Genomic DNA, 23,576 nt, shown 5'->3' on the forward strand with positions numbered 1-23,576 from the left:
TGTGTGTAAGGGGGAAAAATGTGTGTATGTGTACAGTAGTCAACAATTGAAGTGAATCAAAACCTTTCATCAAAGTTATGCATGAATTTTGAACACTACACTTCCTTGTCTTTGGACAACTTTGAACGTTTATTATCCACTTAAAATGTTGACTACTTTACACACACACACACACACACACACACACACATGTATGAATTATCACTGGTGAGGGACCAGAGTTATTTTCACAGATGTACGTCCTCTAATGGGAGCGTTCTGCTCTTAAAATGAGTTTGTTAATCTGTTGTTTACAGAGCTTAGGCTAATAGAATTTTCCTTTCATGCATTTTGAGAAACGAACAGATTTAAAATAAGAATAACGAATTATAAAAAATATTCTTGGGTCACAGGAATACTTTATTTAATGGACAAAAGCCAAGTGGAGGAACCTTTGCAATATTATCATTTTGAGTTAATCAGATATGCACCAAATGCCTCTGATGACCTTAAAATAAATAGTTAAACGCTTTTAATTGCTTTTAACAATTAATCGAGCTGTTCTCGGGTAATGAATTAATGGCACTTTTGGGACTGTCTTGCTTGGCACCATATTTGCTTTTTGCAGGTTTTGCATTTAGGTTAATAAAAAAAATAAGTTTTTAATTTTTAATGCTTTCTACAGTTTCTTAATGTAATCTATCTGCTCTACCTCCACCGTCTAGTCGCGTATTTGTCTGAAGTTAGCTCTGATTTTTGTCTTTTACTCCCAGACAAAAGCTCACTGGCGAGTTGGTGTGGCCACTCTCAACACTCTGGCTGGCTACATTGATTGGGTTGCTCTGAGCCACATCACCAATGAAAACTGCCGTCTTTTGGAGATCTTGTGCCTGTTGCTTAGTGAACCCGATCTTCAGTTAGAGGCTGCCGAGTGTCTGCTAATTGCCATTAGTAGGAAAGTGAGTGACTGCTGTATTTACATTATACTACTTTCTCTTTTCAGCTGCTTTTCTGAAATAACATTTTCCATTTATTTATTTTATTCATTTAAAATTTGTTAATTCTCTCTAAAACCTTTATTTAACTGATAAAAGTACAGAGAAATGATTTTCAAAGTGTGCACTGACCAATTTTTGTGTTTTGTAAATAGGGTTAGGGTTGCATGCTTATAAGTTGTAAAACCATGGCAAGCAGATGCCTGGTTCCAGTACTTTGTGGGTTGTGCAGACACCTTAGCACCTTGTTTTGTGGTTGGTGAGGGGTTTTTAAAGATTATTTGTTCAATATAACGGATGCTTGCGTCTGATTTGTCTCAGTCGTTACAGTGCTAGATTTAGTTATTTTTCCCTGCTTAAGTGAACATAAAGAGTTGAGGGAGAAAATGCATGCGTAACAGCATAATAGATCTGTGTGTCAGGTCTTAAAGTGAAAGCAGTCTAATATACCTGCTGACAAATTATGAGATATTAAAATATCTACCTGGCAGTTTCTCCGCATGGTGTCAATGTTGTGGCCAGAGAAAATGCTGAATAGGGCATTATCACGCTTTTGGGTTTCATGGGCAGGATTTGTCAACTTTGTGCATGTCCACTTCTGACGCAGTTCAACAATGGCTGAGACGAAGGCTATATGTGTCACTGCTCTGTTCCACTTTGTAAATCTAACCAACAACGCCAACCCTATGTAAGTTTTCATGGATTCCCGACTGAACGGGCTTTATGCCCAGCTGCACTACTTCCTGAACTTCAGCCAGCTCCTTGTTTCCTTTCTGCCATTATTGGTCAAATTGATTAATTCAGGTGTGCTTGACCTCAGTAGTCATGGCAACAATAATCAGACACACCTGAATTAATTAATTTGGCCAATAATGGCAGACAGGAAACAAGGAGCTGGCTGAAGTTCAGGAAGTAGTGCAGCTGGGCATAAAGTCAATGGAGTTTAAGGAAGAAGTGGATTAAAACTTTAAAATAAAACAGGGTAGCAAGTTTATTTGCTGCCGGCACTTTAGTGAATCAGACTAATTTACCAGGGATGCCGTATAAATAAACTTAGTGTAGTCCTTCCCCAGATAGCAAACTGACATTGAATCAACGTGGAAACATGACATCGAAACAACGTTTATCTGACATTGTTTTGCTCATCGAATTAACGTTGAACCAACGTCAGACGCGTCATTCTTTCAAAACTAACGGAAAATCAACCTGAAATCAACGTTGTTTCAACGTTATGAAAGCAAACCATTTTTCGATTTTCATTTAGCTTTGAAGAATGCCGAAAACATTAATTCGATGAGCAAAATCAACGTTGTTTCAATGTCATGAGAGACGTCGTTTCCACGTTGATTCAATGTCAGTTTGCTGTCTGGGTCATCAGTTCGCCAGTGAGATCGGTAATTCAGCGGAAATGGCAGTGCGCAAAGATCACTGAATCTGGAAGTCCTACGTATCAGCGTGATAATCCCCTATAACTAGTAACTTTGGAAAACCACTAGCCTTATTGGTTGGTGAGCAAAAACGTTAAAGGGATAGTTCACCCAAAAATGAAAATTCTCTCAGTTTTTACTCACCCTCATGTTGTTCCAACCCCGTGTGAACCTTCGATCATCTTCGGAACACAAATTAAGATAATTTTTATTAAATCTGAGTCCTCCATATAATAGGCTTCTAAGGGATTGAAACTTGTTGGCCCAGAAAAGTTATTAAAGACATCGTTAAAATAGTCCAAGTGCCTACATTGGGTCAATCTTAAAGGGTTAGTTCACCCAAAAATGAAAATTAAGTCATTAATTACTCACCCCCATGCTGTACCAACCCCGTAAGACCTTCGTTCGTCTTCGGAACACAAATGAAGATATTTTTGATTAAATTTGAGAGCTGTATAACTACCACATTGGCTCCTAAGGGACTGCCTCTTGACGGCCCAAAAAGTCAATGAAGAAAATGTTTAAATATCCCAAGTGACTACCGTGGCTCAACTATATGTTTATCAAGCGACGCGAATACTTTTTGTGCGAAAAAACAAACAAAAATAACGAGTTTATTCGACTATTTTTTTCTTCCTTGTAGGCCAGAACGAGACTTCCTTATAGATTTCCACGACGCATGCGCGAGAATTGCGATCTGAAGTAGTGTAAGCTGTGTACGCAGATCGCAAATCTCGCGCATGCGTCGTGGAAATCTAAGGAAGTCTCGTTCTGGCCTACAAGGAAGAAAAAAATAGTCGAATAAACTCGTTATTTTTGTTTGTTTTTTCGCACAAAAAGTATTCGTGTCGCTTGATAAACATATAGTTGAGCCACGGTAGTCACTTGGGATATTTAAACATTTTCTTCATTGACTTTTTGGGCCGTCAAGAGGCAGTCCCTTAGGAGCCAATGTGGTAGTTATACAGCTCTCAAATTTAATCAAAAATATCTTCATTTGTGTTCCGAAGACGAACGAAGGTCTTACGGGGTTGGTACAGCATGGGGGTGAGTAATTAATGACTTAATTTTCATTTTTGGGTGAACTAACCCTTTAACTTTATCAAACGACGAGAATACTTTTTTAGCGCAAAAACAAACAAAAATAACGACTTTATTTTAACTTCATTTCCTTCTCTGTGGGTCTCTAATCAGTTAACGTAGTGTGATAGCGTAGAGCTGCGTCACACGTAGGCTCACTATTGGCCGACGCTGGTCATGTGTGTGATGTACAACAACAGAAGCTTACGCTGTTACACTAGTAAACTCACTCGAGGCCCACAGAGAAGAAAATTAATAGTTGAATAAAGTCGTTATTTTGGGTTTTTTTTCGCACAAAAAGTGTTCTCGTCGCTTCTCAAATTTAGGATTGAGCCACTGTAGTCACTTGGACTATTTTAAGGATGTCTTTAATAACTTTTCGGGGAACAAGTTTAGCCTATGGAGGAGTGATATAGCTCTCGGTTTTAATAAAAAATATCTTAATTTGTGTTCCGAAGATGAACGAAGGTCTTACGGGGTTGGAGCAACATGAGGGTGAGTAAAAACTGACAGAACTTTCGTTTTTGGGCGAACTATCCCTTTAATGTCTATCCCTGACTAGTTAATTGTAGTGCTATTTAGAGTCAAGAGTGTAAGTGATCAGTTAAAGTTTTTTTGATTGAGCAAATTCTTTACTCCCACAGGGAAAGTTAGAGGAGAGAAAGCCATTTATGTTACTCTTTGATGAAGTCGCCATGAACTATATCCTGTCTGCGGCACAGTAAGTAAACGTCTAAGCTTATTCTTAATCAGGGTTCCCCAAATCTGGCCTTGCTTAGCTTAAACCAGGGATGCAAACAGCACGCTTTTTGGTGCCTCCCGCCTTTTTTTCATGTCAGTTTGGGTGACTTGTGTGAATCGTGCAGATCTGAAGATATATAAGATATGGGCGGCAGTGGCTCAGTGGTTCATGTGGGTTGTCTACGAACCGAAAGGTTGGTGGTTCAATCCTCGGTTCCACCTGACCAAGTGTCGAGGTGTCCATGAGCAAGACACCTAACCCCAGCTGCTCCCGACGAGCTGGATGGCGCCTTGCATGGCTGACACCGCCGTCGGTGTATGAAAGATTGTATGAATGGGTGAATGTGAGGCAAACTGTAAAGCGCTTTGGTGGCCATTAGGTCTATGAAGGCGCTATATAAATGCAGTCCATTTACCATTTATATATTTTTTTGGCGGGTCTGATTATAATTTCACCAACAGTTATTCTGGATTGCCTCCACCAAACAAGTAAAGGAAATAATCAAATCAGAACACTGCAGTCCAAAACAGCAGTATGTGCGCAAGCGTGAATCACTAGTGTTTCTTCCACTAGCTCCTGGCCTGATTGGAGGTAGCTCGTCAAGGGGCCACGCGCGAGGATGGCATCGTGCCCGTTCACTAGGGCTGTGTATTGGCAAGAATCTGGCGATACGATACGTATCACGAGACATGGGTCACGATTCAATATATTGCAATATATTTCGATACTGTCCATAAGGCGATATATTGGGATTATTTTTTTAAGTAGGACTATAATTTTAGAAAAAGCAATATTAAAAAAAAGACATGATGTGAATTAAATTGAAACAAGTTTACTTTAGGTAAACAATTTAATACTCAGAAAATCAAACTACCAGTTTGGGATTGTGGTTCACAGGTTCATTACAAAAACGTAAATGTGTTTTTAGAAGTTGGTCATAAACTTGATAGACTTAGGGTGTCACACACCGGACGAGAAGCGCAGTAGGACAACTCTAGGTATCCCACACTGGACGCGCACCTTCTCATCAGTGTATGGCCAGCCATATTGTAATGTTTAATGACATGAAATGAAGGTAATGTCTGTTGTATGTTATGATTGTACTGTACAATTAAATACAATCGTTGCTGAGTCTGCAGTCTGAAAACTTTACCTCAGAGCATCCGTTAACTGAATGAATTGAGAATCTCACATGAAAAATCTAATAACATCAGCAATTGTCATTCAAGCAGCTGATTTCTGATAATGGATGCGAAACTAAATGCATTTTGCAGGATAGGGCGAAGTCAGTATACCTGTATATTAGCAACGATTTGAGACAAAAATTATTTAAATTGTATATAAAACTATGTGTGGTGAGCAGGACGGCCGAGGGACGTGAGAGAAAGTCGCGAGGCCGGTGGTGCGATTGCTAATGAGCAGCACCGGTGAAGCACACCGGTCTCGCATCTCTCACGAAGGAGCGGAGCCATAAAGGGGGAGCGACGGAGTGGATGAGGGAGAGAGGAACAGGCCTGCTTTTGTTTGTGTTTTATATTTTATTTGGTAAGCCAGCAGTCGTCCGCGAGGGGCTGCTGGCCGGTATTTTATATTTTATTTTCGGTAGCCAGCAGTCGTCCGTGAGGGGCTGCTGGCAGGTATTTTGTTTGTTTATTTTGTTTAAATAAAGTTTTGTTTTTGATTATTATCCGGTTCCTGCCTCCTTCTTCCCTGAACCTTGTTACACTGGTGCCGAAACCCGGGAAGAGGGAGGAACGCGCTGTCCGAGGGTCCTCGCTGCTGTCGGGAATCCGCGGTGCCATCGAGCATCGTGCGCGAGTCGCCGCCGCTCGCCGTGGGCCGGAGCCTGCTGCCGTCCGCCAGTGAAGGGGAGGAGCAGGGAGCGGGGGACTCGCGGCCATGGACGCTCGAGGCGGGGCGCTGGGATGAGTTGCCGGTGGGACGCCCGAGCTCGCCGCCGACCGCCTGGAAAATGGAGGGGCGGCTGCCGTTCGGGAGGGAGAGGAGGAGTCACCGCCGCTTGCCGTGGGCCGGAGCCTGCTGCCATCCACCAGTTAAGGGGAGGAGCAGGGAGCGGGGGACTCCTGCCGTCTGCCCAAGGCACCCGAGGAGCCGTCGCCATCCACCGGGGGCGGGGGAGCGTCGAGGCGTTCACCGAGGGCCATCCAGCGTCGCCGCCGGGCACCGCGGAGGAGATCGCCCAGCTGGTGAGGGACAAGATGGCAGCGCGTTGTGGGAGCCGGACCAATTTTTTTTTTTTCTCTCTCTCCCCTCTCTCGTGTCCGTCGCTCCTCGTGCTTCCGTCTCCGTCTCCCTCGGCTTGTCGATCCATACCCCCTAGGGATCACCGCCGCCGGGAGGGGGAGTAGGCACAGTCTCGGGTGTACCCCCCGGCCTGTGAGGGGTGATGGGGGTATGTGGTGAGCAGGACGGCCGAGGGACGTGAGAGAAAGTCGCGAGGCCGGTGGTGCGATTGCTAATGAGCAGCACCGGTGAAGCACACCGGTCTCGCATCTCTCACGAAGGAGCGGAGCCATAAAGGGGGAGCGACGGAGTGGATGAGGGAGAGAGGAACAGGCCTGCTTTTGTTTGTGTTTTATATTTTATTTGGTAAGCCAGCAGTCGTCCGCGAGGGGCTGCTGGCCGGTATTTTATATTTTATTTTCGGTAGCCAGCAGTCGTCCGTGAGGGGCTGCAGGCAGGTATTTTGTTTGTTTATTTTGTTTAAATAAAGTTTTTATTTTTGATTATTATCCGGTTCCTGCCTCCTTCTTCCCTGAACCTTGTTACACTATGTAAATGCCGCTCTGTGGCGCAGCAGGATTTTGAACACGGCCCTGAGGCGTTGCTGGGCGCCGCGGACAGACGCTGAATGGCGCCGCCGGTGTGTGTACACTCATAGAGAATAATGTGTTCGAATTTTAAAGATGTGGCGCTGAGCTTCTCGTCTGGTGTGCAACGCCCTTATAGACTCTCTGCCGAAACCCCCGTTTCACTGTTGCTCACGCGACGGTCCTGCTCGACACTTACGCGCGGCTACTGCTTGCGGTGTGAATGAACGCACTCATTGATTAACATGCTGAAAGGAATAGAGCAGGAGCCGGTCTTTACACGGGGTTCAGCCATAGCTATGTTGTTTCTAGCAAACGTTAGGCTAGTGGTGTGTCTATGCATAGCCAAAAAAAAATCGATATTGCGTTTCTGAAAATCGATACAGTATTGCAAAATAAAATATCGCGATACTCAAGTGTATCGATTTTTTTTTTCTTACACCCCTATCGCTCACTGTGCAGAAATGCACCCGCACGTGGATGACATTCTGTCCATGTATACTGTTTTTTGCTTTTGTATCCTGTGCGTGAGTTTTGAGACTAAAGACTAAATTGTCTTTTGCGCTCTCAAGTTCGATATTTCAAATGTAGGCGCGCGGTAAGCGCACTCATAATTGAAGTGATTTTTTTTCCAGGCGCAGCGAGATGAAAACTTTTCCAGAATGCCGCCAGTGCACTGCATTTCATGTGACAAGAACCAACCACCATTGAAAGCTGGGGGTGCGCCTAAATACTATCGGTGTTTTTCTCTTCACCGTGAATAAATCTTGTAGCTGCTACAGAAAGCGTTTTTCGGTGGTAAATCTATTAGCTACTAAAACTTCTTTGTCGTTGTGGAGAGCGCAGTGCATGGTAGGGCTGTTGGAATGAATTCCGAAATTCGAATATTTAAAAAATCAATACTATTCGAATGCTGAAGTTACTATTCGAATAATGCTTTTATATATATTTAAAAAAAAAAAATGCAATCTCGTCTTTCTCGCGGCTTACACGCATGTGAAAATGAAATGCTTTTGTTTCGTCTAATGAACAATAACGTTTTTGATTTAATTGTGCACGTTATCCAAGCTATAGGCTATCATCGGGGTTTCCCCTATGCGTTTCCCATACAGACATCCTAAGCCTCCCGGAAGTTCCCCCCGGTTTATGGACACGATCTAAATGTTTATTAGTAAAGTTAGATTTCCCTCTAGTGGACAGAATGTGTAACAACAACCACAGGATATAGTGGCATTGGCGATCCATAAGAATGTGTTATTTCGTAAATATTAATAATAGGATGAGCATTTAATATTCAAATATTATTCGAATATTACATAAAATATGGAATGGAATTCGAATAGTATTACAGAGGAAGATTGACAGCCCTTGTGCATAGATGCTTAGCAACGACAGACGCCATGGGAAAATCGGACCGTATTTTACTATTAATAATAAAAGATAAGCTTTTATCTCACTCTTTTTATAAACAATGATTTAAAGACTGAAATATGGGAGGTTTATCTTTTTATAACACCTTTTATTTTTGTGAAAAATGATTTAAAGGCTGAAATATGTGAGGTTTGGTTTTTATAAAACCCTTTTTTTTTGTGAAAAATGATTTAAAGGCTAAAACATGTTTACTATGTGTGCCAATGGGTGGGCCAGGGTTGGTGGCAATGTAAGTATTGGGATATTTTCCGTTGGCGAGAGCTACTATTACCTCTCTCCTTTTTTGACCATACATGTGTTTGCATCCCTGTTAAACCCTGATCAAACTCGCCTGATATTTTTTTAATAGCTGAAAACCTTGATTAGGTTGTTCATGTGTGTTTGATTAGTTGAAACTGAACTCTGTAGGACAGTGGCCTTGGAGGAACAGATATGAGGAACCCTGCTCTAAATGACTTGGATACTGTTCGATTGACTGCAAAATGCTGTTTGGATTTTATTTGAATATAGGTCGGCAGACGGTGCTGCTCTGTGTGATCCGTGAGTTTACATTTTTCTCTTAAAAACCAACATAATTTAGAACAACCGAGTTCTCTCCTGTTAGTTTTAACCAAAACCGTGCGTCGTCCAATTCAGATCATCAGGTGCCATCGTGGAAAGAAGATACACCTTTTTGAAGAGGCTGTGTCAGGTTCTCTGCGCCCTGGGTAGCCAAATCTGCTCTCTAGTGGTGAGGGGATCGCATGAACATCACTGTTGTGTATCATTTATCCCTTTGTCCATTTATGCAGAAGATTTTTATTGTTCTCTTCAGGGTTCAGATGTCGAAGTACAAGTTCCTGCTAATCTGAATAAATACATGGAAGCTCTTCTTGCCTTTACTACTCATCCCAGCCAGGTTTAACTGCATTATAGCCACTCGGTGAAACTCATTGGTCAACCAAGAATTGTAACTAAATATTGCATTCCATATTTGATGTTATTCAAAACAGTTTCTGAGGTCTTCTACGCAAATGACCTGGGGAAACTTATTCCGACATGAAGTTTTATCGAAGGATCCTATAATTTGCCAAATGACCATCAAATATTTAAGATCAGCGAGGACCAATCTTGTGAAAGTAAGTGCTTTGAATCCCAGACACAGAGCAGTTTTGAGTAATTGTTGTCATACTTAATCATACTTAATTGTTTGCCTTTTACAGACTGGATTTCCCTCCAAGAATGATTGTCCAGGTTGTGAATTCTCCAGAGTGGACTTTGATAGTGACGAAGATTTCAACTGCTGCTTTAATTGTGAGTTATTATTGGTTAATTAGTAGTATTTAAACATTTTCCCAATCATTGATAATCAAATTCACAGATGAGATTATCAACCCAGAAGTTCATATGTCGGATCTAAAAGTTGCAGAATCAAGTCACCTTTATTTTCCTGGCGCAAAATACGGATTATTTAAAAGCAGCACTTTACAGTGATCAATGATGCAAACATTGCTCAAATGGTCTGTAAAGCAACTCTTAAAGCTACAATATGTAATTTATTGGTCACAAGAGGGCGCCGTTTCCAACAATAACAAAGGCGTATGTATGTGACGCAGTGACAAGCTGAATGATGGGACTTGCTGTCAAGCTGATGGATCTAATAATGTTTAAGGATTAGTGAAAACACTCATGTTTTATAACATTACAGTGGTATGAAGCAGGTCGCGATTGCTAATAAGATACAAATATCACACGCGAGTCCTGTGGATATAAAAGAATAAGGAAATTTCATCCTATTGAACTACACGCAAGTGCTGGATTACTCACACAGGTCTGTTTATTAGATGAATTAAACTTGTGAGGGAAACGCAGCGCTGTTCCAGTTGGAATAACGTTACACTATCACACTAAACGGCATTTAAATGTGTGTTGAAAGTTATAATGTCATTCTACGTGTTACTGTAGTTCGTTTGCTATACGAAACTAGCAGCTAGATCAACATAAGAATAACATACTGACTATATTCTAACATTTCATCATGTCAAAATAAAGTTATAACATTGATTTGTTTTATGTACTTTTGCTCACCTGTCTAATAAAGCTGTAAAGTCGTGACTCGTGAAGTTCTGTCAAGTCCAAATTAGTTGCGGAGTGGCGAGTGGAAGTCAGTCTCGGACGCTAGCTCTCGGCATCTCAAAAACATCACGCTGATATTGATCCTCATTCTAGTTCTCCTTGTTTTTCCCAAAGTCTTCTTGCCATGGTCTATGTTTGAACGAAACAAGAACTGGGTGCCGCTAAACGTTACGCACTACGCAGTTTTCCGCGTCTGTCGCCATGGTTACGTCATGGCTATGGCAATACGAGCGGAAACAAGGGTAGCCGAGGATAGCGACATTAGACGACATTTTTTTTTCCGGGACGGCCACTTATTTAAAATTGGAATTTCTCTGAAATAAAAGGACTTTGGAGACTTTTGGGATATTGTAAGTGCACAATTGCAGGAAATATATCACACTGTGCAAGTTATTTTTGGATATTCTATTACAAAATCCTTACATATTGTTCAGCTGAAGCCAGTTCATGGTTGATTCAGTTTCAGTGTAAAGATCATCAATTATTAAATTAGTTCAATTCGGCTATAAAGCAGCTCTGCATTAAACAATGAAGACATCTTCCAGCTCAGACATCTTCATCTTCCAGCTCAGTTCTCATCAAATAGTGTCAGTGCAGTCAGATCAATCCGTAGCTTGTTTCACCACAGGGTGTGTGTGTGTGTGTGTGTGTGTGTGTGTGTGTGTGTGTGAGAGAGAGATTAAAGGTTCCAGTTATTGATTTTGTCGAGAGAAATGTGGATGGCACATTTGCGTCATCCTGCTGACTGCAGAGGACAGGAGAGAACATGACTAGTAGGCGGATGATAAATATAATGTGATTGAATTTTATGTCGTTTGGAAAATAAATAACAGTTAGGAAAATGTATAACAAAAAATCCCCCACCAACCAGTGCATGCCCTGTGTGATGTATAAAGGTATGGCAGAAGTAAAATGGTTTGAATCTCAAAATGATCACAAAGAAATAATATGAATACTACCTAATTCTTTTTTTTAATTTTTTTTTTTAAAGATTTATTTTTTCCCCGGTTGGGTTTACCCCTTAACAATATTTGTTAAACAGCTTTCAGGGCTCATCAGGGGGAAGCAGTTCGTCTGGCTTGCAAAATTGTCTCGTTTGAGGCCTTTCAAATTGCAAGGGAGTGGGCTCAGTATCAGATCAACACACCTATAGATACTGGGAACACAACATGTGAGTATTGTTACTACACTTTCTTTATGGTTGGTACTCTTTAATCTGTCACCATGTACGGTATACTGTCCTTGTCCAGAAATGAAATAAAGACATCATCATCATCACTGTATAGTCCATGTGACATCAGTGGGTTAGTTACAATGTTATGAAGCATCAAAAATACATTTTGGTCCAAAAATAACAAAAACTACGACTTCAGCATTGTGTTGTCTTCCGGTTGTGTTGTGGATCCGCGCTCAGTGACTTGGCTGACGTGTGTCTGCTATTACTGAGCTTCAGTTACAGTCTGAGGGAGACGCACGCTGTACAAAACAATCTTCACAAACACGTCTAAGTATTTCCACACAGAGGAACACTTGCATTTTTTTGCCCAGGCGTATTTATTTGAACCCGAATACACGGACGACCAGACACACGTCAGCAGCGGCACTGAACGCGGATCCACAACAGAACCGGATCCACAACACAATGCTGAATAAAGTCCTAATTTTTGTTATTTTTGGACTAAAATGTATTTTCGACGCTTCAAAACATTGTAACTAACCCACTGATGTCACATGGACTACTTTGATGATGTCTGTATTTCCTTTCTGGACAAGGACAGTATACCGTACACACATTTCCAATGGAGGGACAGAAAGCTCTCGGGCTAAATCTAAAATATCTAAAACTGTGTCCTGAAGATGAACGGAGGTCTGACGGGCAAGGTCATTAATGACATTTTCATTTTTGGGTGAACTGACCCTTTAGAGCTGTTTTGGCTGCATATTTGTTTTAATGTTTTGGTGGATCAGTGTACCTATGTCACCACGCTTTTACTCATTGTGGAATGAGATTGAGTTTGATTTACATTACAGATTTTCATTCATGAGGCGCCGCCTCATTTGGTCATTCAGTTAATTCATAGACTTAAAACACAGATTATACACAACAGATAGTGTTGGTTACCACAGACAATAATCAACACTTCAAAATCAATACTTGTGTATTACCTTAGAACGTTCCTTTAAGGGATACTCCACTTTTTTTGGAAATAGGCTCATTTTATAACTCCCCCAGAGTTAAACAGTTGAGTTTTACCATTTTTGAATCCATTCAGACGATTTTCTGATATTTAGAAGAATGTCAGTAACCAGACAGTTTCTGGTCTCATTGACTGCCATAGTATATATTTTTTTTCCTACTATGGAAGTCAATGAGACCAGATACTGTCTGGTTACTGATATTCTTCTAAATATCAGAAAATTGGCTGAATGGATTTGAAAATGGTAAAACTCAACTGTTTAACTCTGGGGGAGTTGTAAAATGAGCCTATTTCCAAAAAAGTGGAGTATCCCTTTAACATGGCTACATTTGGGTCTTTTTTGTTGAAGCTAAGATAGATAAGGTTCTCTGTTCTGCTCTCTACCCTTCAGCGGTTCAGTGGGATGCCATGACTTTCTTCACTGAAAGTGTATTTGGACAGCTCTTCAAAATCCTCGAAAAAGAGGCAAGACCATCAAATATCTTTCATGGTGAGGGATTTAAAGCGGATCTTGCTATTGAGGCTTTTTTCCCGCTCCTTTAGAAACTTCCCATAGATGAGGGCATGGAGCTGCTGCAGACGGTTGTAAACTATGAGACAAGAGACCCTCTCATTCTGTCCTGTGTCCTTACCATCATATCCACTCTCTTTCCCTTCGTCAAACACCAACCTCACTTCCTGCCCCAAGTACTCTCTAAGGTAAGCGATATAATCTGGTGTTTCAAAATTGTAAAGCTCTACGGTCTGGTCATATTAAGTTAATGCACCGACCCATAATACTGTTACACATGTTTCCGTCTCAACTATTTACGTTCGCTTAAAAAAATAACTGACTGTTTATGTAAATGCTGGCCCAGAACAGCATTTTGACATTATTTTGTGTGTATTTGACTGTTTAAGTGCGATAATCGGTGCTTAACAATTTAGCACCGAGTGGTGGCTTTAAGTGCGAGCACTTCGGGTGTGAGAGCAAAATCTGCGGGATCGAGTGAAATTATGTGCAATACACACACACACTCACACCGAAATTCAAGACTTGTAACACCAATTTTAATCCGAAGTAAATGAATTGAGTGAGTGAGGCGAGGCGAGGGGAGACTTACAGTATTATTCGCGTCACTCAAAGGAGGTGTTTGGGGCAAATGAATCGTCGAACGAATCATTTGGGAGTCGTTGAGCTAATCAGGTCAAATTAAATGCGTATTATAAGACAAATAAAGGGTTTTTTTTTATCCTTGCATGCACGTTAAACTGTTTTTGGGAACTCCCAAAACAAAAATAGGAACATTTGAAATGCTATGATAGGGGCTCTTTAATGTCAAGCCCCCTGCCTGTGGTCTGGTAATACATCTACAATGATCTAGAAACAATCAATCCGAAATATGTGAGTTTGAATGTGGTTCAAAACCCCCTGTATTCTCTCCCCTTCTCCCCAAGATTTGTTGTATTCTCTCTGCTGTTATTAAAGCTACACTGTGTAACTCTTTTAGTTTATTCTTAGCTAAAAACACTTGGTTCTTTCAAAAATATATGTGCTCATTAATGTATATTTACTTCTTTCAAGTAATAAAGTATTCTCGTGAGTGTATAATATGCCATTGAAAATACATACGGGTAAGGGGTTCTAATGTCGTTCGCCATGTTGCCCCTCCATCTTGAAAGTACATTAGCCAAAGAGGGACATACCCGTTAATTCAAGCTTCGCCTTTCGCGTTTACGTTTGAGTTAACACTCATGAACGAGGTCGAACTGGAAGCCATGTTAATCTTGAACTACATTGCCCACCGTAGGAGTTAAAACAAAATCGGAATTGAGAGGAACAGAAACTAATATTCACTGGATGGTCATATACCTTTTCACCTCTAGATGGGGGTAAAAATCACTCAGTGTAGCTTTAAGTCTTATGTCATGCATTTACATATTTTTTACAGGCATTTTAGTTTTTTTTTTTATTAATAGCCTGTATGTGTTTTTCTTAGTGCAATTAAAGACCTACCAATATCAATTTTGTTTCCTTTCTAAGATATTCCCTGCCATCACTTTTGAATTGGTTGAAGAACGCAAGGTAAGTTGCCCATTCATGTAAACATATCTGCATATCGTTCTCTAATCAAACACTCTTGTTGACGTTCAGTGGATGTGTTCAGGCACCTCGAACGCGAGCTGTAAAGAACGTCAGAAGACACGCCTGTTCTTCCATCATTAGGATGTGTCGAGATTATTCAGACCTTATTCTGGTATGTTAAAGCATGAAAAAAATGTTCCTCCACAACGCAAAACATGCTATTTTTATTAGTTGTTATGATTTGTTTTAATGCTGGAAAATGATTTAAAAAAAGGATTTATAAATTGTGATATTAGCATTCTCTTTTGATATAAACCATAAACAATAATAGATTATTTTTCATGCATTGCAGCCATGCTTCGACATGATGTATGAGCACGTGAAGAGGTTGTTCTCAAATGAGATGCTGCTGACACAGATGGAGAAGTGTGCTCTTATGGAAGCCCTGATACTGATCAGCAATCAGTTTAAAGACTATAACAAGCAGAAAGCCTTCCTGGAGGAACTCATGGCACCTGTTACGGCCCAGTGGCTGTCAGAGGAGATGAGGAGGTATGAATGGATGCTGGTACCCAAGTTTATTAAACAGATGTTGAAATGAATGAATGATGTGTGATCCTTCTTTTATTTCTGTGTTGTGTAGTGTGTTATGGGATCCTGCGACCTTCTTGGCATATGTTGGTGCTGATCAGGTGATCAATGACCCTGACACAGAGGACCATATGGGTATCAACAGGTCACGGGTAGGTGTGCTCTAATATTGAAATAAAAACAATATTGCTCTGACTTAGTGAGATTGTCAGATTCCTCAGGCTTCGATTGAATTATTAAGTAAATATATGTGCTATCAGAGTGAAACTCATCATTTACACATGTAGTTCATGATACACTGTTTTTTGTGTCTCATTTACTGTGAATGAGACGCTTTGAGCATTTAAATAAACATACTGTGCCTTTACTCTGAAACCGGCAACGCATTTATTTATTTGGCAACCCGTCAAAATGAAAGCCTGAAATCACTGAGCAGATTTCTTATCACTTTTGACCTATAGATGGCGCTGTCACCGAATAAATGTAGTATTCCGTGTGAGGAGACGGTGAAGCACAAAAAAGTTTGGTCTTTGGTGTTAATTAGGGCTGTAGTCAACCAAAGAAATCCTTGGTCGACCAAAGTCTTGTCCTGCACAACGATTAGTCGACAAAAAAAAAAAAAAAAACTGTTTTGATTGAACATATTTTAAACAATTGTCATAGAGCATTTATAAAACATCACAAATAAATATAACTATAATAATAATAAAATTCTTTGAGAATTAAGTGATTTTTTTTTAACTGAAAAAATTGAGGAGCTCTGTCTATGCAGTCACAATCGCGCACCTGATCACACCACGTACGCTACAAAAAAATAACTGCTATCTGCCACATTATAAAAAATCCTAACAAAAGCTCTCGTTTATACAGGCTTTATATTCTTCTTTACTTGCAAAGCTATGGGTTAACTTTTGTCCAGCCGATCAAGGCGTTTTAAACAAACACACAAACCCAAATAGCCTAAAAAACAATCCGAATAATAATAGGCTGTATTTTGGAAGGCATAAAGGTTTATTTTCGTTTTGTTGCATCATTTAGGCTATTTTCAAATGCGTAAAGTGTACAAATAAAAACGAAAAACATATTAAGAAAACACAATCTATTGAGTCAGCATGATATAGCCGTTAAAAGGGCTGCTCACTTCTTTTGCGCGCTCAAGTTCGATTTCAAATGTAGGCGCGCGGTGAGCGGGCTCATAATGGAGCAACGCGATCGCCACCCTCCACAGTCTTGTCGTCTTTGTTTTACAATGCAGCCAGATAGTGTTGGGCGATATGCTCCATTTTCATATCGTCCTATCGTCAGCCTGTGAGATCGGCGATACACGATATTATCGTGAGGGGGCGGGGCTAACTTATTTGATTATTAACTTGATTATTTAGCCTACTCATTAATTTGCTTGTTTTATTAGCCTTCTTCGTTTTATATACGAGAATCTTTTTTTCTATTTTGCTAGCAAAGGTGGAGTGTTTATTAATAGGATCAAGTTATTTCCTGGTATAGTAAAGTAAAAAAAAGAGATCCTAATCCTTTTGTTTGTCAACGGGAAATTTACGGACACATTAGCCTATTCTCATGCCATTACATGCAGAATTTTGGTCTATTTCTGCACGAGATGAAAACACGTTTTAATAATTTCTTGGGTCAGAAAGAGTCGGAGTTTGCGATATGTGCCCCCCTACCAGTGCGCTCTCTGCGCACTTCAGTAAGCACGAAGTACGCGGGTTAATGTGTTTTAAATGCCGATAGAAACAAGAGCAAGAGCCAAACGTCTAGCTGAGTCGATCGGTTTATACTTATACTTATGACTTGACTCTGATAAAGGAAACGTTTACATGACCACATGCATTGTCAAGTTTATTCAACATAATCAGGTTAAGAAAGTCGTCGCATGTAAACGCGCTCAATCTCTGAAAGTGAAAGTAAAAACGGACTGCTTTCGGCATCTGCATTAACGCCGCGTTCCCTCAGAGACGACGATGATAACGGTAACTATAATACTATTTTAGTGATATTATTATTTATACTATTTAGTAATTGTATTGTTTTTAGTGTTAGTGTCATTAAACGTTTTGTTAATTTGTTACAGAAACAAATACTGACGAACAACGATGCCGTTTTCATCTTGGATCTGTAGGAAATTGAATTTTGCGTCTGTTAAAACGAGCACACTTGATAATTTGTGAATGGATCACCTTGCGATTGAATTTTGATGTGGGATGTTTTTTAGTCTGTTTTAAAAACATTCTCTTAGAGGAGTCCTCATTAGTGCGTGTGTTGTTGCAATTGTTATGAGGTGATGTCGTTGTAAATTTAGGCAAGGCAAATTAATTGTAGTTCCTAATATTCATTTAATAACAATACTAGCTTTATAATAATAATAATAGGCCTAATAATAATAATTTAATACATTATGGTAAAACGAGCCAATTATCGTATTGATATCGTCAAAGGCATCTGCCATCGGCGATATGTCAGACTATCGTCGATACACGATACTATCGTCTATCGGCACAACCCTACAGCCAGACAAAAGATTTAGATTTCCTGGACATTTTGTCGACTAAAGCCAAAACAAGAAGCGTTCTAACTGAATGAATACAGCATCCCTTACCGAGCGCGAGCAGCAGCGCAGCCAGCCACAGGCGCGTTCCCGAGTGCTCTATGTGTGTGCGCTAAAACTGTGGCGCTGTTACAAAATATCCTAAATTAAAGCAATTAAAGTTGGGGATAAAACAAAGCCTAATTATATTTAGAATACATTAATAAATAATTTCTTATAAAGGAATAAATATCAAGGAGTAAATCATTTAAAAAAAATCTTTCTATTGGTAAAAAAAAGTAACTGGTCGACCAATAAGAATGTCAGTCGACCAAGACGGCATCGACTGATTAGTCGACTAAACGACTAAAGTTGACAGCCCTAGTGTCAATATGCTAAAGTGTTGCTAAATCAGATTCTAAATCAAAATTTGTTGATGTTATTCAAGAACAATTTGGTCAATCGTTGATGATCTGAGCATGTTTCGGGGAGAATTGGACTAAAGGTTTAGGAGGAGTTCGAAAAAGGATGTTTCAAAGAAATTATAAATGGCGGGCAGCAAATTCTACTATATAATAATGCATAATTGGAATCATAGAAAGATTAACATTACATTTAATCATTTAGCAGATACTTTCAAAAAGTTTTACAAATGAGTAGAGGAATAGAAGCAATCAAACTAACAATAGGACAATAATATGCAAGTGCTTTAACTTGTCCCAGTTAGTCCAGCATAGTTTACAAAGCTACGATTTTTTTTTTCTTTTTGTAAAGATATTCAGCAAGCCTTTAAACATACAATTGACAAACTTTCGTGAGGACACAAACGAAAATGTCTACAAACGCAGTAACAAAATTATGCCGGTTAGAGATTCAGAATTTTGTTAGTCAGAGAACCGAGCGAAAAGACTACAACCAAATGTAAACAGACCCCTTTCCGTTTCCGGTAGCTAGCATAGTAATATTAACGAGCACTGAGTCCTCCAGCAGACATCAATGCGATTTAAAAAAATGACAAATAAAACACGACAGAAACGGTATTTCGGAACATCAACGAACACCAGCAACCACTCGGTGAGTTGCACAGTTTTGAAAATGAACGTTAAGGGTTGTTTTATGGACATGTTTGTGCATGCCCATAGACACCCAGTCTAACGCTGTCACAGGCGATTATAAAAAAGTCAAAGAGTCGAGACAGGACCCAATGTCAATTTTTGTTCTTTTTCATTCAAAACAAACTACAAAATAGACTCAAGGTGTTAAATACCAGAATTATCCTTTAAGTGAACACAAACTGTTGGGATTAAGTTGCATGTGTATCATTGTATTGGATCAGTGTATTCTGTCTTAAAGTGCCAGCAGTCTAAAAAAACCTGCTGCTGTCTGTTATTCATATAAATAACAACAAAAGACAGAGAAAATCACTTGTTGCTCTTTGGTAGATTTAGTAGGGCTCATCTATATTCAATTTATACAGTAAAGACTTGCAGTATTGTTTTACATTTGATTACTTTCTGTTGATCATGATTCATGAATGTTCTGTTTTTTCATTTTACGTTTTTGTTTTACTTAACCCATTAATTGTTGGTCTTTGAGACGCCGTGAGTTAAATCATAGTTCGTAAATGAGTAGTGTTGGTGTGCTTCCAGGAACAGGGTTGGGAAACACTGGTCTAATAGATGTGAAAATGAGTGGCTTTGATTGGCTTGTGTCTTTTTATGGCAGATTAGTTTATGTGTATACACCATACTTGGCGTTGTGAAGCGTGCTCGTTGGCCTGCTGATCCTGAGGAGGCGAAAGCAGGCGGCTTTGTGATCAGCACTTCCTCGGATGGGACGCCCATCTACAGAAACCCTTGTGCGGAGCCTGTGCAGGCCCTTCTGCCCAACCTTTTGGCCCTCATCAGGTACATTAGGTCATTTCTAGAGTGATTAGCTTGTTTATATATGCCTTTTTGTAACAGTGTTTGAAGTAGTTTCATGTTCTTCATCCTTTCAGGACCCACAACAGCTTGTTCTTGCCAGAGAACGTCAACCGGCTTAGCAAGACCTTTACTAAAGTCTATGATATTATGGATATGGACAAGAATTCTGTTTTAGGTAGGTTTCTAATTTGCCCTGTCCTGATACAAACATCATAATTCAGGTCTCACCATAAAAATAACAGTTACTGTTGCAGATTTCATCAATTATAAAACAAGTTCAATTCCACTGTAAAGCAGCGCTACAGACGACAATAGTCATTTATTCAGCTCAAGTCACTTCAGTGTTAATTTAGTTCAGTGAAAGTGTCAGTGCTGCAAAGTTAAAGGGATCGTTCACCCCAATTTTTCAGTTTTATCTTCATTTGTTTTCTGAAGATAAAAGTAAGTCATACGGGTTTGTGAGTAAATGACAGAATTTTTGTTTTTGGGTGAACCATCTCTTTAATCAATTATGAAACGAGTTCAATTCAGGTAAAAGCCGCTCTACACAAGACAAGTAGCATTATTCAGTTATAATGGAATATTTTTCAGATTTTGTTTAGTGTCAATGCAGTTGAATCAATGGTATTACTGAATATTAGTTGTCTTTTAAACACCAAACCCTGGTTATGTTAAAGGTCCCGTTCTTCGTGATCCCATGTTTCAAACTTTAGTTAGTGTGTAATGTTGTCGTTAGAGTATAAATAATATCTGTACAATTATAAAGCTCAAAAGTTCAATGCCAAGCGAGATATTTTATTTTAACAGAAGTGGCCTACATCGAACGGCCTGTTTGGACTACATCCTTCTACTTCCTCCTTTAAAGACTTCAGTAGATCAGTTTTTTGACTAACGTCCACCCACAGGAATGCTCCCTCAACTCCCTCAATATAACTTACTGAGTTTACTCAGCTCTTACGATGATTTTCTGAAGTAAAACTGACGCTTCATCTTTTGTGTGATGTACAATAAACTTTAGTAATCTCAGTTTGATCATCATTCGGACCTGGTCCGAAACAGCAGTCTTGTAGGCTATTAATAAATAATGGATACATACAAGCAGATGACAAATACGTTATAATAACCGTAATTAAACTATTAAACTATACCTGTTCCATCTCTATACAGCACTCTGACTCTGTAGGCATTATTGTCCGACTCGAAATGAACACCGTTACTGAGAGTTTCTGATATTATCATTATTCTGTGAGATAAAATTGTCCTGAGAGACTGAGCGCAGAAGCTCCGCCCCCCTGTGCCGGCAGCAGCAGCTCATTTGCATTTAAAGGGCGCACACTCAAACAGAGCGTTTTTCTGAGCCCCAAAAAATGACAATTTAAACATGCTGTAAAAAATGATCTGTTGGGTATTTTGAGCTGAAACTTCACATACACATTTTGGGGACATCAGAAACTTATTTTACATCTTGTGAAAAGGGGGCATAATACGGGACCTTTAACGAAATGACTCTTCTTGTTTCCTACAGGAATTCCTCAACAAGTTTTAGATTCCTACGACACCCCAGTGTATAGAAACATAGATGAGCGCATGCAAGGCTTCTTCTCCTCACTCTACGAAAACTGGTTGGAACGAGTTCAATGATTAATTATTCTTTTTTGTTTGTTGGTTTAATATAAAAAAACCTCTTCTCCGATGGTGTAATCTCACTTTGATGATCCTGTTTTCCCTTTTCTGTTATTTTTTTTTTACAGTTACAGTGTGCTTGGGAATATTGGACCCTGCTTGCAACAAGACTTTTATGCTATAGAAGGCTTGGCGGAGCAGATTGTTGGATCCGCCTTTATCCATCTAGACAGTGTTCCAGACCACAGGCTCCGTCCCCTAGTCCATATCCTTATCATATATAAATATATATATATATATTTGGGTTTTTTTTTGCTATTATTTATATAAACTTCTACTGAAAAGTAGAGCTGCAGGGTAAATTAGTAAAAGATTGCGATCTAGATTTAAATACTCACACATTCTCATTCCTAACTGAAAGTGATTCAGCTCTGTCTATCAAACCTTGTATAATCACAGCGAACATACAGGTCTGCGTTTGCGCTGCCTCTGAACTACAGAGAAAACAGTGTATTGGTATAAAACGGCTTCAAAAACGAAAGTCTTTTCAACCAGACTGTATATTTTTTCTGTGTTACAACAATCACAGAAGTACTGGGATAAAGATCGGGATCGGGAAAGGTCAGCAAGCGGGTACTCTTACTCAGGGTTTCCCCGGGGTCTTAAAAAGTCTAAAAAAGTCTAAAATTTCTAAATCACAATTTAAGGCCTAAATTTGCTGAAGTACAGTGTTCTAGGTCTTAAATCATATTAAACAGGTCTTAATTTTCCTATGTCCATGTAAATCTCATAGAAATGCTCCCGCAGCGCTTTGGAATGTTTTTATTTTTTTATTCCGTGGTTGTATTTTTTATTTTTATTTTGCTTGTTCAAATATAATTCGCTGTATTATGACTACAAAATAGACCAACATGCAACAGCCAATCAGTTTTGAGGTTTTGTGTTATTGGCGCGTATTAGAGCCCGACCGATAAAGGATTTTGAAGGCAGATACCGATACAAATATTTTTGGGTTTGGGATATTCCGATATATCGGCCAATATTTTTTTTTTTATTAAATATTGTTGGATTTCACACACGTGTAAAAGAAAAGCTAACTTTTCTGCACAAGATACGTTTCATACTTTTTCTATATGTCTAAATGTTCACTCCTCGCAAGTATAACTTACATTTTACAATGCAGGAACTGTAACTAGAGATATGCTAGCTATAAATATAGTAATCATTACTTTCTTTAGGCAGAAAAAGTTCATTGTGGTTTCCAAGCTCATTAATGTTAACGTTAGCGGTCTTCCACTGACAATAGTTGCATTAGCTAGCTTTGTGGTTAGCTAGTCTATGATGAGCCGTAATTTAGCAATAGATGACATCATACTGCAAATTGTAAAACATACATTTTCAATATAACAGGCCAAGGAGAGATGATTGAAGCGTGTTTCATCCATTTTTATTTTATTTTTTAAATATTCATTTATCGCTATTATAACTGCCGATACCGATATTATGGAAAATGCCTAATATCGGCCGATAATATCGGTCTGGCTCTAGCGCATATCTCAGATAGCACAGACAGACATAAAACGGATTTTATTCAGCTATGGGGAAGTGGAAGTTTAGCGATACTTGGCTTAAAAATCTGAATTTTGGATCAGATTTTGCTGATTTTGCTTTTGGATCAGAGCCAACACTAAAAGTGGACGTGCTCTGGGTTCTCCACACGGTGACAGGACACCAGTCCTACATTGTTTCAAACGATGTTTCTGGACTCTGACATCGCTAAATCCTTCAGTTGCGGGGAAGATAAAACGGACTACATTATGTACTTTGGAATAGGGGGTTTTATAAAAACAGAAACCGAACAAATTTCCAAAATCACGGGACCGTTTGTGCTTCTCAACGAATGTTCAGTTTGAATAATTTAAATTACTTTGCGAATAATTTTGAGACTATGCGTTTCCTTTGTACGTTTTTTTTTCTTTTTTTTGATATAGGTGTTAAATTTCATTCATAATGGTCTTAAAAAGGTCTTAAA

The 23,576-nt window shown here is 39.4% G+C and overlaps 1 protein-coding gene across 1 annotated transcript in view; it reads left to right on the plus strand.

Moving 5' to 3' along the window:
• xpo5 (exportin 5) overlaps nt 1-23,576 on the plus strand; it is a 42,007-nt gene that overhangs the window by 6,722 nt on the left and 11,709 nt on the right. Inside the window, exons 7-24 of the mRNA XM_089117317.1 lie at nt 753-938; nt 4,126-4,202; nt 8,996-9,025; nt 9,122-9,215; nt 9,300-9,383; nt 9,478-9,603; nt 9,688-9,778; nt 11,643-11,771; nt 13,190-13,263; nt 13,342-13,497; nt 14,822-14,863; nt 14,946-15,035; nt 15,216-15,415; nt 15,507-15,606; nt 19,722-19,903; nt 19,996-20,096; nt 21,447-21,543; nt 21,673-21,808. Coding sequence (XP_088973443.1) covers nt 753-938; nt 4,126-4,202; nt 8,996-9,025; nt 9,122-9,215; nt 9,300-9,383; nt 9,478-9,603; nt 9,688-9,778; nt 11,643-11,771; nt 13,190-13,263; nt 13,342-13,497; nt 14,822-14,863; nt 14,946-15,035; nt 15,216-15,415; nt 15,507-15,606; nt 19,722-19,903; nt 19,996-20,096; nt 21,447-21,543; nt 21,673-21,808 — 1,995 coding nt within the window. The remainder of the gene's footprint in view (nt 1-752; nt 939-4,125; nt 4,203-8,995; nt 9,026-9,121; nt 9,216-9,299; nt 9,384-9,477; nt 9,604-9,687; nt 9,779-11,642; nt 11,772-13,189; nt 13,264-13,341; nt 13,498-14,821; nt 14,864-14,945; nt 15,036-15,215; nt 15,416-15,506; nt 15,607-19,721; nt 19,904-19,995; nt 20,097-21,446; nt 21,544-21,672; nt 21,809-23,576) is intronic.

The sequence above is a fragment of the Pimephales promelas genome, chromosome 11, assembly GCF_988280905.1.
Source record: "Pimephales promelas chromosome 11, fPimPro1.hap1.1, whole genome shotgun sequence".
In the NCBI taxonomy this organism is placed as follows: Eukaryota; Metazoa; Chordata; class Actinopteri; order Cypriniformes; family Leuciscidae; genus Pimephales; species Pimephales promelas.